This window comes from Zophobas morio, unplaced genomic scaffold, assembly GCF_036711695.1.
Source record: "Zophobas morio isolate AGI-343-1 ecotype UQ-CSIRO unplaced genomic scaffold, CSIRO_AGI_Zmor_V1 ptg000008l, whole genome shotgun sequence".
Taxonomy (NCBI): domain Eukaryota; kingdom Metazoa; phylum Arthropoda; class Insecta; order Coleoptera; family Tenebrionidae; genus Zophobas; species Zophobas morio.
Window position 1 is genome coordinate 6416051 of NW_026972113.1, and position 14924 is coordinate 6430974.

General features: G+C 37.1%; 1 protein-coding gene across 1 annotated transcript; it reads right to left on the minus strand.

The window, feature by feature from the left end:
• Nucleotides 1-12119: 12119 nt before the first annotated feature.
• On the minus strand, nt 12120-14903 carry LOC135125168 (cysteine--tRNA ligase, cytoplasmic). The gene is made up of 8 exons (XM_064050542.1): nt 14809-14903; nt 14298-14753; nt 14034-14250; nt 13303-13986; nt 13104-13251; nt 12852-13054; nt 12427-12801; nt 12120-12378 (listed from the first exon to the last, which is right to left on the minus strand). Exons 2-8 carry the CDS (start codon nt 14741-14743, stop codon nt 12259-12261), a joined length of 2193 nt encoding a protein of 730 aa, XP_063906612.1. The 5' UTR covers nt 14744-14753; nt 14809-14903; the 3' UTR covers nt 12120-12258.
• Nucleotides 14904-14924: the final 21 nt, after the last annotated feature.

Here is a 14924-nt window from a genome sequence, read left to right on the forward strand (position 1 = left end):
CGCTCCCGAGAAGGTTTTACCATTTTAAAAAGGACAGTTGGGACCCCCGAGAAGGTTTCACATTAAAGAAAAAGATATTTGGGACCCCCGAGAAGGTTTCACATTAAAAAAAAAATACATCTGGCGCTCCCGAGACAGTTTTACATTTTTAAAAAAAGACATTTGGGATCCCGACAAGGTTTCACATTCTTAAAAAAGCCATTTGACGCTCCCGAGAAGGTTTTACCATTTTAAAAAGGACAGTTGGGACCCCCGAGAAGGTTTCACATTAAAGAAAAAGATATTTGGGACCCCCGAGAAGGTTTCACATTAAAAAAAAATACATATGGCGCTCCCGAGACGATTTTACATTTTTAAAAAAAGACATTTGGGATCCCGACAAGGTTTCACATTCTTAAAAAAGACATTTGACGCTCCCGAGAAGGTTTCACCATTTTAAAAATGACAGTTGGGACCCCCGAGAAGGTTTCACATTAAAAAAAAAATACATCTGGTGCTCCCGAGACGATTTTACATTTTTAAAAAAAGATATTTGGGAACCTTACAAGGTTTTACATTAAAGAAAAAGACATTTGGGACCCCCGAGAAGGTTTCACATTTAAAAAAAAATACATCTGGCGCTCCCGAGAGGGTTTTACATTTTTAAAAAAAGACATTTGGGATCCCGACAAGATTTCACATTCTTAAAAAAGACATTTGACGCTCCCGAGGAGGTTTTACCATTTTAAAAATGACAGTTGGGACCCCCGAGAAGGTTTCATATTAAAGAAAAAGACATTTGGGACCCCCGAGAAGGTTTCACATTTAAAAAAAATTACATCTGGCGCTCCCGAGACGGTTTTACATTTTTAAAAAAAGACATTTGGGATCCCGACAAGGTTTCACATTCTTGAAGAAGACATTTGACGCTCCCGAGAAGATTTTACCATTTTAAAAAAGACAGTTGTGACCCCCGAGAAGGTTTTACATTTAAAAAAAAATACATGTGGCGCTCCCGAGGCGGTTTTACATTTTTAAAAAAAGACATTTGGGATCCCGACAAGGTTCACATTCTTGAAAAAGACATTTGACGCTTCCGAGAAGGTTTTACCATTTTAAAAAATTGGTCTAAAGAGTTTAGACAGTACTTCCCTCGCTGTCGGAAACTTGACGACTGCATGCCTATTGTGTTTTTTTTCTCATTACATTTTTGTAGTAGGAATTTAAAAAAAAATTGCGATGACGTCATCAACATTTTTGCAAGGACACGTATATCAGTTGGGATAGATGTAGTGTAATACTAAGAATAAAATTATTATATTCTCAAATTTTCGGGAAAATGAATTGGGTCGTTTGAATATTGATTTGTAATAATCAATAAAATAACGAAACAATTTACTCACGTATACCTACGTATCAGAGGCAACTGAAAATCGTGTATGTATAAACATTGTTAATTTAAGATGACAGGCGTAACAGCATACGTGAGAGCCAAACACAGAAACTGTAAACAAAACGACCGTCGGTTTTATTGCTTCGACTTCCGCTTATTATATAAAACATTGGGTTTTATTTTAATTCTTGACGGTGAAATTCACAATTGGTTGATTATAAACATGTCTATTTCACATTCGCGGAATCAAGTGAACGCATAAAACAAATGCAGGTCTGTAATGTTAAAGTCGATGTAAATAAGCGTGCTACCCTTATGTTTCAACCGAGTTTTTCCTTTGACAAATTTTGTGTCTACCAAATTGGGTTGGTTGGGGTGTAATACTAATAATAAGTGTTGCCTTTAATTTAATCAATAAAATAAATTGACTTCATTAATTTTTTTGAACCACCTCTTCAGAAAATCTAAAAAATATGAATGGAATGATAAATCACAAGTACAAACTCATCATATTTTTTGCATTTTAGATAGGATTTATTCAGCAAAATTTAAGGGTGACGTCATCAATTTTTTTAGGAGGGATGAACAAATACATTTTGAACAAAAGTTTACCATGCTTATAATAACTTTAAAATATTCCCAAGATTTCAAAGCATTCGGTTTTGTAATTCCTGATTAAATCGATAAAATAAATTCACGCCTTCATTAATTTTTTTGAGTCACCCTGCATATGCAAATCCAAAAATATGAATGGAATGATAAATCACAAGTACAGACTCATCATATTTTGTACATTTTAGATACGATTTATTCGGAAAACTTTTGAGCTGACGTCATCAGTTTTTTGTAGAAGATAACCAAATATATTTTGACTAAAAATTTATTATGCTCTTTATAACCTTAAAACATCTGCAAGATTTCAAAGCATTCGGTTTTGTAGTTCCTGATTAAATCAATAAAATAAATTTACGCATTCATTAATTTTTTTGAGTCACTCTGTATATGCAAATCCAAAAAATATGCATGGAGTGATAAATGACAAGTACAGGCTCATCATATTTTGTACATTTTAGATATGATTTATTCGGCAAACTTTCGAGCTGACGTCATCAAGTTTTTGGAGGGGATAAGCAAATATATTTTGACTAAACATTTATTATGCTCTTTATGACCTTAAAACATCTGCAAGATTTCAGAGCATTCGGTTTTGTAGTTCCTGATTAAATCAATAAAATATATTTACGCATTCATTAATTTTTTTGAGTCACCCTGTATATGCAAATCCAAAAAATATTAATGGAGTGATAGTTCACAAGTACAGACTCATCATATTTTGTACATTTTAGATATGATTTATTCCACAAACTTTTGAGCTGACGTCATCAAGTTTTTGGAGGGGATAAGCAAATATTTTTTGACTAAAGATTTATGATGCTCTTTATAGCCTTAAAACATCTGCAACATTTCAAAGCATTCTGGTTAGCAGATTAAAAATTAAATTTCAAAATGTTGTTTTATAATTTTGATTTTTTTTCCAAAAATCTGGACGTTTCGGGTGAAAAGTCGATTCAGAGTTGTAAACTACATGTGTAGGACTATGTTATTTTATACAATTGAAAACCCATTTACTATGTACAATTTTGAAGTGACGTCATCGCTTTAGTGGTGGGGATGATTCGACAAATTTTGGTTAGCGTTTTACCTAATTCTTATATAAGTATTCTTAATATAAGTACAAAATTTCACAACAATCGGTCGAGTACTTTCGGAGATTATCTGTCTAATAAAAATCCGTGACAACAGACGGACAGACGGACAGACGGACAGACGGACAGACGGACGGACAGACGGACAGACGGACAGACGGACAGACGGACAGACGGACAGACAGACGGAAATGGGAGACCTATTTCTTCGTCTTCTAGGGGTCATGAAAGATCGAGAAAACGTAAAAGTAGAGAGTCGGCCGACGGACTCGATTACAATACTTCCTTTGCTTACGCTCGGGAAGTAAAAAGACAGTTGGAACCCCCGAGAAGGTTTCACATTCTTAAAAAAATACATTTGGCGCCTCCGAGAAGGTTTCACATTCTTAAAAAAGACATTTGACGCCTCCGAGAAAGTTTTACATTAAAAAAAAAGACAGTTGTGACCTCCCAGAAGGTTTCACATTCTAAAAAAAACATTTGGCGCCCCCGAGGAGGTTTTACATTTTTAAAAAAGACAATTGTGACCCCCGAGAAAGTTTCGCTTTCTTTAAAAAAGGACAGTTGGGATCCGAAGAAGCTTTCACATTCTTAAAAAAAACATTTGGCGCCCCTGAAAAGGTTTTAAGTTTATAAAAAGACATTTGGAACCCCCGAGAAGGTTACACATTCTTAAAATAACACTTTTGGGGCCCCGACAAGATTTCACATTCTTAAAAAGAGACAGTTGGGACCCCCGAGAAGGTTTCACATTTTTAAAAAAGACATCTGGCGCCCTCAGAAGGTTTTACATTTTTAAAAAAGATAATTGGGACCCCGAGAAGGTTTCACATTCATAAAAAAAGACGTTTGGCGCTCCTTCGTAATTTGACCGATAAAAAATTTGTAATAACATCATCAACATGGATCATTCTAGTCACACAGTCAATTTTTGTAAAAATTTGGACGGTTAAGGAAAAACTCAAAGCGGATTCGTACACCACACTTATAGGACTATATTGACGTCATCAAATTGTTGTGTGGGGATGATTAGCAAAATTTTGGTTAGCATTTAATCATCTACATGATGTTTCTAATAGTTATACATACAAAATTTGACATCGATCGGTCCAGCAATTTCGGAGATTACGTGTCCAATAAAAATGAATACAGACACCGAATAGACAGACAGACAGATAGACAGACAGACGAAGACGGGAAACTACTTTTTTCGTACTTTGGGGGTCATGAAACGACGAGAGAATATAAAAGTGGTCCTTCGTCCGATGGATTCGATTACTATATTTCCTTAGCTTACGATCGGGAAGTAAAAATTGAGAAAAAACAGAACCAGGAAAGCAGAAAATTTAAATTCAATAGAAATGGGCAAAATTTAAACTGTTCTGTGAGTAGCGTAAATTCATGTTTCCTGGAAAAACTGGACACCTACTACATTCATCCACACGTAATGGTGTCTATATGAAAATTTCATGGAGTAATTAGATACCTACGACATTTAACCCTCAGTCGTCAAACAATTTTATAGTCAGTTTTAGAATAAGGAAAAGAAGGAAATGTGAAAGTTAACTGAAAATCAGAAAAAAATACGAAAATGTTCACTAGTAAATTCGAGTTTCCTGGAAGAATTGGACACCTACTATTTTTTTCTTCCATGTGTTGAGGAAACCAACATAAATTGGGTGTCAATGAAGCTTTCCTGGAGGAGTTACTGTAATTAAACACCTACGTTATTCCACCTCTATATAATGTATACAGATATTTTCCCAGCCCTCAAACAGTCAGCTTTAGAGCAAGGGAAAACAGAAAATTTGAGGTTTGATTGAAAATCGGAAAAAGTTACGAATAGTTAAGTGTTAATCGCATTTTCTTGTTTCTTAGTAGAAATTGACACCTATTATTTTTGTCTTCCGTTTTCTGACAACTTGAAAATGTTTTTGTAAAGAATATTCAACAATCTCCACTGAAATTTTTCGCAATTTCCACCAACAAGAAGCTAAACATGTGTTACATTTTTAAAAAAGACAGTCGGGATCCCTGAGAAGGTTTCATATTAAAAAAAAAACATTTGGGACCCCTGAGAAGGTTTTACATTTTTAAAAAATACAGTTTTGGGACCCCCAAGAAGATTTCACATTAAAAAAAGACAGATGGGACCCCCGAGAAGGTTTTATATTTTTAAAAAGGCAGTTTTGGGACCCCCGGGAAAGTTTCACGTTAAAAAAAGACAGATGAGACCCCCGAGAAGGTTTCACATAAAAAAAAGGCATTTGGGGCCCCTGAGAAAGTTTTACATTTTTAAAAAAGACAATTTTGGTACCGCCGAGAAGGTTTCACAAAAAAAAAGTGATTTTGGGCCCCCGAGAAGGTTTTACACTTAAAAAAGAGACAGTTGGGATCTCCGAGAAGGTTTTACATTTAAAAAAAAGACCATTAGAACCCCCGAGAAGGTTTTACATTATTAAAAAAGACAGTTGGGAACCCCGAGAAGGTTTGACATAAAAAAGTTTTTACTTCACAGAATTTTGTGATGAGGCCAGCAACATTTTTGCAAAGACACGTATATCAATCTGGATTGGTGCACTGTAATACTAAAAATTTTCTGGGAAAATGGAAGTTCCTGATCAGTGAAATAAATTGATACATTTATTAATTTTTTTGAGTCACCTGTATAACTAATTGTAAAAAATTTGATTGCAATGATTAGTCACAAGTAAAAATTCATGATATTTTGCACATTTCGGATAGATTTAGGAATTTAATATCTTTAAATTTCACAAGTTGTTACAAGATTAATAGAGGCAAGATCAGTTTTATCTTAACAAGTACTAAGCCCGCCCACCCACCCTTTACTTTCATAGAGAGTATGTCATTTACCAAAATCAGTCTTATCTTAGCAAGTATTATCCTCGTCCCCTATTATCTCAGAGGATATGTCGTTTGCCAAAATAAGAATTATGTAAGTAAGTACTAGCCCCGCCCACCCGCCCTCTAGAACTTGCTCAGATAAGACGGATTTTGCTCTTATTAAACGTGTAAAAACTTGTTAAATTTAAAGAGGTAAATTCCTAAATCTGATTGGATATTTATTTTCTAACAACTCAATTATTAATTTTTTTGAGTCACCCTGTTTAAGCAAATCTAAAAAATATGAATGCAATGATAATTCACAAGTATAGATTGATCATATTTTGCATATTTTAGATGGTAATTATCCGGAAAAATTTTGAGATGACGTCATCAATTTTTCCCGAATATATTTTGATTAAAAAATGTTTATTTTTACCATAAATTTAAAACAATAAATTGCAGAATGTTGTTTTATAATTTTGATTTCGATTACAAAAAGGAAAGGGCAAGTTTGGAATCGAACGCGCGACGTCTGGTCCGCATTCCTAACTGGCATAACCGTAATTAATCGTTATTGTACCGTGCAATATGTTTTTGCAAAAATTTGGACGGTTAAGAAAAACTCAAAGCGGATTCGTACACCACACTTATAGGACTACGAGTATACTGTTGTATAACAGTTAAATCAAATAAACATAGAATTCTTTGAAATGACGTCATCAAATTGTTGGTGGGGATGATTAGCAAAATTTTGGTTTGCATTTAACCATCCATATGATATTTCTAAAATACATACAAAATGTGACAACAATCGGTCCAGCAGTTTCGGAGATTACGTATCTAATAAAAATTGATACGGATACCAGACAAACAGACCGACAGACAGACAGACGGAGACGGGAGACTACTTTTATTTAACCGTTTCCATACTGTGACCTTTGTTATTAAAATGGAAGATATTCTTTAATTAAAAAAAAGAGTTTTGTGTGAATTATATATCTGTGGTGATTAGATCGGAACTCCTCCACGACAGTTTCTGTGAACTCTTTTTTCGAAATCAGAATCCAGCCTTCTCCGCGGATAAATCGAAGCCTCCCTCCTCTCGATATCGTTCATTAAATATTTATAATGGCAAAGAAGTTGGCTTGTTCTTATTGAGGGTATTATCCTGGCGAACGCCTCGAGTCCTGGAGGATAAGGAGCGCCGATAAGAAAGAACGAGCGCCTGGCACTCGTTATAGATGAAGGATAAGTAATTCCACCTAAGAACCCTAACGTAATTAGCTGGGGTTAAAAAAATAAGGGGTGGCCTCTTCCATTCCACCAATCTTGACCCCCGCTCTTACCCCAGAATTTTTTCGCTTCCCGCGTAAAAAATTCCCCGGAATGACTGACCCATTTCCATTAATTTGAGGACCCACGAGAGGGTTGTCGACGTCTTTGGAATTCAATTAAATAAAAAATTGGACGTGCTCTTGCGTTATTTAAATCAAGACAGTTGGGATGAAGTACGTGGGGTTAAAAAATCGAGGGTAGCGTCTCGATGGGGTGAAGTAGCCGCAGGGCGGCATCCCTATAATGTCGAAAAAATACCAGTCCCACGTGCCTCTGTTTCATAATAAAATTTCAATGCTGAGAGGGAGTTTACGACGAGGGCCGAGTACGAACGCGCTGTAAAATTATATTGGAACGACGTTAAAGAAAAAAAATTATTTAAGAGATGAGTCACTTTTTGACCTCTTCGCGCTGTTGTTGGCTAAACTAAGTTTACACGGACTGATGGATTAGCGCCGGCTTAATTTCATTATGGAAATTTGTTATTATTGAGTGGAGGCGGCGCGGATAAGATTAATGAGGATTTAATTGCGTGATGGTTTTTAATTAGCGGGTTACGATGGGATGACATCTGACGACGAACACGGTTTCGTGCGACGCCGGTTTATCGGCTTAATCAATTTTCGGTTTCATTTCCTGATTTTCGCCTTTATTTCCTGATTCCGAGGCAATCAAAATTCGGGGGGCGAAAAAATGTATTTTTTAATTGTCAACGCCGAATGCATTTTTGACAATTATTTTTTTATGTATACTGCTATCTCGAATTTTATAATTCATCCGGAAAACCGCTATACGTAAGACAAGATTAGTAGGTGACCAGTTTCTCCGAGAAGCATTAATTTACGATAATCATACGAACAAGAATTGTTGTAGGTCATACTGTCCACAGAGTTTTCACTTGTAGACAATATACTTTAATAAGTCTCCGGGAATAACAAAAGATTTCCTCAAGTCGATATTATTTTTTCATAAATAACGCGAATGCGGTTGTTTTAGCTTCTTGTTGGTGGAAATTGCAAAAGATTTCAGTGGAGATTGTTGAATATTCTTTACAAAAACATTTCTGAGTGAGAATTTTTCGTAATATATTTTGCTGAAACATTTTCCTGATCAATAATATCGTAGCTTTTTTCGAGTTTCAATTACATCTTATATCCCTGTTTTTTCTAGTTTTGTTCTTTTCATCGATTATCGTTGTTATATGCAGGTAGAATTTCGTAGATGTCTAATTCCTCCAGGAAAGTTTCAAGTTGTCAGAAAACGGAAGACAAAAATAATAGGTGTCCATTTCTACCAAGAAACAAGAAAATGCGATTAACACTTAACTATTCGTAACTTTTTCCGATTTTTAATCAAATCTCCAATTCCTTGTTTTCCCTTGCTCTAAAGCTGACTGTTTGAGGGCTGGGAAAATATCTGTATACATTATATAGAGGTAGAATAACGTAGGTGTTTAATTACAGTAACTCCTCCAGGAAAGCTTCATTGACACCCAATTTATGTTGGTTTCCTCAACAGATGGAAGACAAAAATAGTAGGTGTCCAATTCTTCCTGGAAACTCGAATTTACGATTGAACATTTTCGTATTTTTTTCTGATTTTCAGTTAACTTTCACATTTCCTTCTTTTCCTTATTTTAAAACTGACTATAAAATTGTTTGACGGCTGAGGGTTAAATGTCGTAGGTATCTAATTACTCCATGAAATTTTCATATAGACACCATTACGTGTGGACGAATGTAGTAGGCGTCCAGTTTTTCCAGGAAACATGAATTTACGCTACTCACTGAACAGTTTAAATTTTGCCCATTTCTATTAAATTTCAATTTTCTGCTTTCCTGGTTCTGTTTTTTCTCAATTTTTACTTCCCGATCGTAAGCTAAGGAAGTATAGTAATCGAATCCATCGGACGATGGACCACTTTTATACTCTCTCGTCGTTTCATGACCCCCAGAGTACGAAAAAAGTAGTTTCCCGTCTTCGTCTGTCTGTCTATTCGGTGTCTGTATTCATTTTTATTGGACACATAATCTCGGAAATTGTTGGACCGATCAGTGTCAAATTTTGTATGTATAACTATTAGAAACATCATGTAGAATGTAGATGATTAAATGCTAACCAAAATTTTGCTAATCATCCCCACACAACAATTTGATGACGTCAATATAGTCCTATAAGTGTGGTGTACGAATCCGCTTTGAGTTTTTCCTTAACAGTTCAAATTTTTACAAAAATTGACTGTGTGACTAAAATGATCCATGTTGATAATGTTATTACAAATTTTTTATCGGTCAAATTACGAAGAAGCGCCAAATATCTTTTTTTATGAATGTGAAACCTCCTTGGGGGTCCCAATTATCTTTTTTAAAAATGTAAAACCTTCTCGGGGGCGCCAAATGTCTTTTTCTTTAATGTGAAACCTTGTCGGGGGTCCCAACTGTCTTTTTTTAATGTAAAACCTTCTCGGGCGCCCAAATCACTTTTTTTAACGTGAAACCATCTCGGGGGCCCCAAAACTGTCTTTTTTAAAAATGTAAAGCCTTCTCGGAGAACCGAACTGTCACTTTTTAAACTGTAAAATCTTCTTGGGGGCCCAAATCACTTTTCTTTATTGTGAAACCTTCTCGGGGGTCCCGTCTGTCTTTTTTTTAATGTGAAACCTTCTCGGGGGTCCCAAAACTGTGGTTTTTTTTTAATGTAAAAGCTTCTCAGAGGCCCCAGATGTCTTTTTCTTAATGTGAAACCTTCTCGGGGTCGCCAATTGCCTTTTCTAAAAAATGTAAAACCTTCTCGGGGGTCCCAACTGTCTTTCTTTTAATGTGAAACCTTTTCGGGGTTCCCAAAACTGCCTTTTTTAAAAATGTAAAACCTCGGGGGCCCCAAATGTTTTTTTTTTAATGTGAAACCTTCTTGGGGTTCCCAACTGTCTTTTTTAAAAATGTTAACCCTTCTCTGGGGTCCCAACTGTCTTTTTTTTAAATGTAAAACCTTCTCGAGGATCCCAACTGTCTCTTTTTAAAGTGTAAAACCTTCTCGGGAGCCCAAATCACTTTTTTTAAATGTAAAACCTTCTCCGGGACCCCAAATGTCTTTTTTTTATGTGAAATCTTCTCGGGGGTCCCAAAACTGTCTTTTTTAAAAATATAAAGCCTTCTCGGGGGTCCCAATTGCCTTTTTTTAAAAATGTAAAACCTTCTCGAGGATCCCAACTGTCTCTTTTTAAAGTGTAAAACCTTCTCCGGAGCCCAAATCACTTTTTTTTAATGTGAAACCTTCTCGGTGGTCCCAAAACTTTCTTTTTTTAAATGTAAAACCTTCTCCGGGACCCCAAATGTCTTTTTTTCTAATCTGAAACCTTTTCGGGGGTTCCATCTGTCTTTTTTTTAGTGTGAAACCTTCTCGGGGGTCCCAAAACTGTCTTTTTTAAAAATGTAAAACCTTCTCAGGGGCCCCAAATGCCTTTTATTTAATGTGAAACCTTCTCAGGGGTCCCAAAACTGTCTTTTTAAAAAATGTAAAACCTTCTCCGGGACCCCAAATGTCTTTTTTTTTATGTGAAACCTTCTCGGGGGTCCCATCAGTCTTTTTTTTAATGTGAAACTTTCCCGGGGGTCCTAAAACCGCCTTTTTTAAAAATGTAAAACCTTCTCGGGGGTCCCATCTGTCTTTTTTCAAAAATGTGAAACCTTCTCGGGGGTCCCATCTGTCTTTTTTTTTAGTGTGAAACCTTCTCGGGGGTCCCAAAACTGTCTTTTTTAAAAATGTAAAACCTTCTCAGGGGCCCCAAATGTCTTTTTTTATGTGAAACCTTCTCGGGGGTCCCATCTGCCTTTTTTTAATGTGAAATCTTCTTGGGGGTCTCAAAACTGTGTTTTTTAAAAATGGAAAACCTTCTCAGGGGCCCCAAATGTTTTTTTTTAATATGAAACCTTCTCAGGGATCCCAACTGTCTTTTTTAAAAATGTAAAACCTTCTCGGGGGTCCCAACTGTCTTTTTTCAAAAATGTGAAACCTTCTCGGGGGTCCCATCTGTCTTTTTTTAATGTAAAACCTTCTCGGGCGCCCAAATCACTTTTTTTAATGTGAAATCGTCTCGGGGGTCCCAAAACTGTCTTTTTAAAAATGCAAAGCCTTCTCGGGGGTCCCAATTGTCTTTTTTTAAAAATGTAAAACCTTCACGGGGATCGCAACTGTCTCTTTTTGAACTGTAAAATCTTCTCGGGGGCCCAAATCACTTTTTTTTTAATGTGAAACCTTCTCGGGGGTCCCAGAACTGTATTTTTTAAAAAATGTAAAAGCTTCTCGGAGGCTCCAGATGTCTTTTTCTTAATGTGAAACCTTCTCGGGGGCCCCAATTGCCTTTTCTAAAAAATGTAAAACCTTCTCGGGGGTCCCATCTGTCTTTCTTTTAATGTGAAACCTTTTCGGGGGTGCCAAAACTGTCTTTTTTAAAAATGTAAAACCTCGGGGGCCCCAATTTTTTTTTTTTAATGTGAAACCTCGGGGGTCCCAAATGTCTTTTAAAAAATGTTAAACCTTCTATGGAGTCCCAACTGTCTTTTTTTTAAATGTAAAACCTTCTCGGGGATCCCAACTGTCTCTTTTTAAAGTGTAAAACTTTCTCGGAGGCCCAAATCACTTTTTTTTAATGTGAAACCTTCTCGGTGGTCCCAAAACTGTCTTTTTTTAAATGTAAAACCTTCTCCGGGACCCCAAATGTCTTTTTTTTTTAATGTGAAACCAATCCGAAAGCTACCGAAGATTCTCGAACACCTCATTAGTTACTCAACTTTAAGAATAGTAAATTATGTACTGTCAAATGTAAGATTTTGTGAAGGTATGTAAAATAAAACACGAAATATGGATCCAAATATTTATTTCTTATCAATTACAATATGTATTACAATAAATATTAAAATACTTAAAAAAGAGTAACAAATAAAAAATTTCACTAGTACTTCATTACAAAATAAATTACAAATTTAGTTAAACGTCTTGTTAAGCCCGCGACGCCAAATATTCCTGATATTTCTTCTCCTGAACTTGGTGCAACTTCTGCAACTTCTTCAACTGCCCTTTACTAATCTCCTTCCCTTCGACATCGTGCGTGGGAATCCCCTAAAACAAAACACTCTCAAACCCCCTCCAACCACCACTCGCCCTTACATTATCATCAAACTTGGAATATTTATCCTTCTCAAGCTTGAACATCTCGCCTGGCGGTATTTTCCTCTGCGCCTCCTTCGCTTCCTGTGCCGCCGCCAACGCCGCCTTCTTCCGCTCTTTCTCTTTCGCCTTTTCTAAATCTTGCAACCTTTTGGTTTCCCTCTCCTTGAGTAGCTCCTCACGACCTACCACTTTCACAGCACTGGGGGCGCCCTCACGATCCTCTAACCTAACACCGACGTTCGGTAGAGTGTCGTCACGGAGTTTATCACATTCTTGGAGGATTTCGGTGGCCTTGATGGATCGTGCGGTGGTTCGGACTTTGTCGCGGAAATCCGCCAGGATTTCCAAATACGGAAGAATGGTGTTCTCGTTCTAAAAAATAAAAAAGTAATTTCGTGAAAGTACGTAAAACACGAATGTACATTATTTTCGTTGCCAGTTGACACTGGAAATCCGAGTTTGCCCGGTTCGTGGATGGCGCCAAAAATTGATAAAATTTTTGTTATGTAGACAGCTATGTCGTGCAAAAGGAAACCATTGGGGGGCTTTTTGTCCCTTATGTATAAATTACTAGCGGTTACTAAATCCCTCAATGATTCTAAACTAGTCCTGGTATCAATATTGTCTACAATTTCGTATTTATTAATTTATTTTTTAATAGTGTTACCACGTACCACAGAGAGCCGCATGCACATTTTCCTGCGTCTTGAGAAAACTCGTGTTCAAATCCATCTCGTGCCGTTGCCATTTAACATAATGCTCAACCAAAATCGGCTTTTTCAACAACCCCCTTGTCAAATCTTTCACGTTCAAGAAAAATTCCTAAAACGTCAAGCTAAAGCACCAATACCACCTTCCAACAATACTACCAACATTAAAAATTTTTTCGTACTGCAGCGCCACCTCCATCGTATTTTGACTATAGTCCAAAGTGTCTCTCCAAGAATGTAACAAAAACGCAAACCTCAACTGTCTGGCAGTATATTGAGAAAGCGCATCCTGTATACTAACGAAATTTTTCAAAGACTTGGACATTTTGCACCCGGCTATGGTCAAATGACCTGAATGCAAAAAATACTTGACCCATTCAGCGGCCCCAAAGTGTGCCTCACTTTGGGCAATTTCGTTATCATGGTGCGGAAATTTCAAATCTACACCGCCTGTGTGAATATCTAGGGTGTCCCCGAAAATTGTTGACGCCATAGCGGAACATTCTATGTGCCAACCAGGTCGGCCTTTGCCCCACGGGGAATCCCACGCAGGCTCTCCTGGTTTACTTTTTTTCCACAAGGCGAAGTCGTTGGGGGAATGTTTTTCGTTATGTTGGTCGATTGTGGTCAAGTCGCCTTCGCCCTCTTGGAGACTGTTAGTGTCGCCGTATGCTTCTGGAACTAGTTTGGCGTAGTAGTGTTTGTCTTGTTTATCGAAAGCGGCTACGTCGAAGTACACCGAACCATTAGCTTCGTAGCCAAAGCCATTGGTGATTATTCTTTTAATATAGGCTACTATTTCCGGGATATATTCACTAACGCGGGTAAGTACGTGGGGTTTAAGTATCTACAAAATGAGGTTATGTTTCACGATTTCGAACAACCAGTACTTACGTTTAACGCTTCCATGTCTTTGTGGAATTCTTGTTCCCAGTGTTGTGGCAACGACGCGAAAATTTTGTTATCGGTGACAGTGGCCCCAAATTTCGTGTCCAACCAATCCGAAAGGGGGTCCTTGCTTTTGTAAACGTAGTTGGTCTTGGCTTGTTCGATTTTTGCGTTGTCGCCACTCTTCACCGCCGTTTCTAGCTCTTCAATCGACGTCGATAAACTACAAACAATAAGTGAGGTTATGTCGAAATTGAGGTTAGAACTCACTTTGTAAGTAATTTCTCATACATCTGTTTCTTATCGGGATCTATGGCATTCTGTGTCGTTTCAGACAATTTATCTAAAACCAATTTCGCGTCACTTAAAACCACTTCCAACGTCCGCTCTTCAGCTACGTATTTCTCAAATAAATAATTCTGGCGCGCTCGTTTGATTATCTTATCATCGATGTCTGTTATATTCATCACGAAAAAGACATCGTAGCCGAAATAATCCGCAAGGACTCGCCTCAAAATATCAAAAGTTATGTATGACCTCGCATGGCCCATATGGGAGGCGTCGTAAACCGTGGGCCCGCAGCTATACCAAGTCACTTTTTTACCAGAAATGGGCACAAACGGCTCCTTTTGTCGCGTCAGACTATTGAAAACTTTTAAAATCGGGCCACGTGTGGCTTCCGGGGGCGACCACGGGGGTTGCACACGTTTTGACATTTCGCCTAACCTAAAAATGTACACTTAACAATGAAAAAATTAAACCCACCCTGGACAATTCTCACGCTTCACTTCATACAACTAAATACATAAAATAAAGTTGCATCAGAAAAAATAATCTAAGGGGAAAACGTGATTCATCAGTCCACTGTCATAGATTTTGACAGGCAAGAGTACCAAT

Bases quoted from the DNA above. Each gene is read 5' to 3' on its own strand.
- LOC135125168 (XM_064050542.1), bottom strand. From the start codon at position 14,743: ATGTCAAAACGTGTGCAACCCCCGTGGTCGCCCCCGGAAGCCACACGT. The intron at 13,252-13,302 runs GTTGGTAGTATT...TTGACGTTTTAG, and splicing joins AGTACGAAAAAATTTTTAAT to GAATTTTTCTTGAACGTGAA. The intron at 13,055-13,103 runs GTACGTGGTAAC...ACGAAATTGTAG, and splicing joins TGTGCATGCGGCTCTCTGTG to ACAATATTGATACCAGGACT.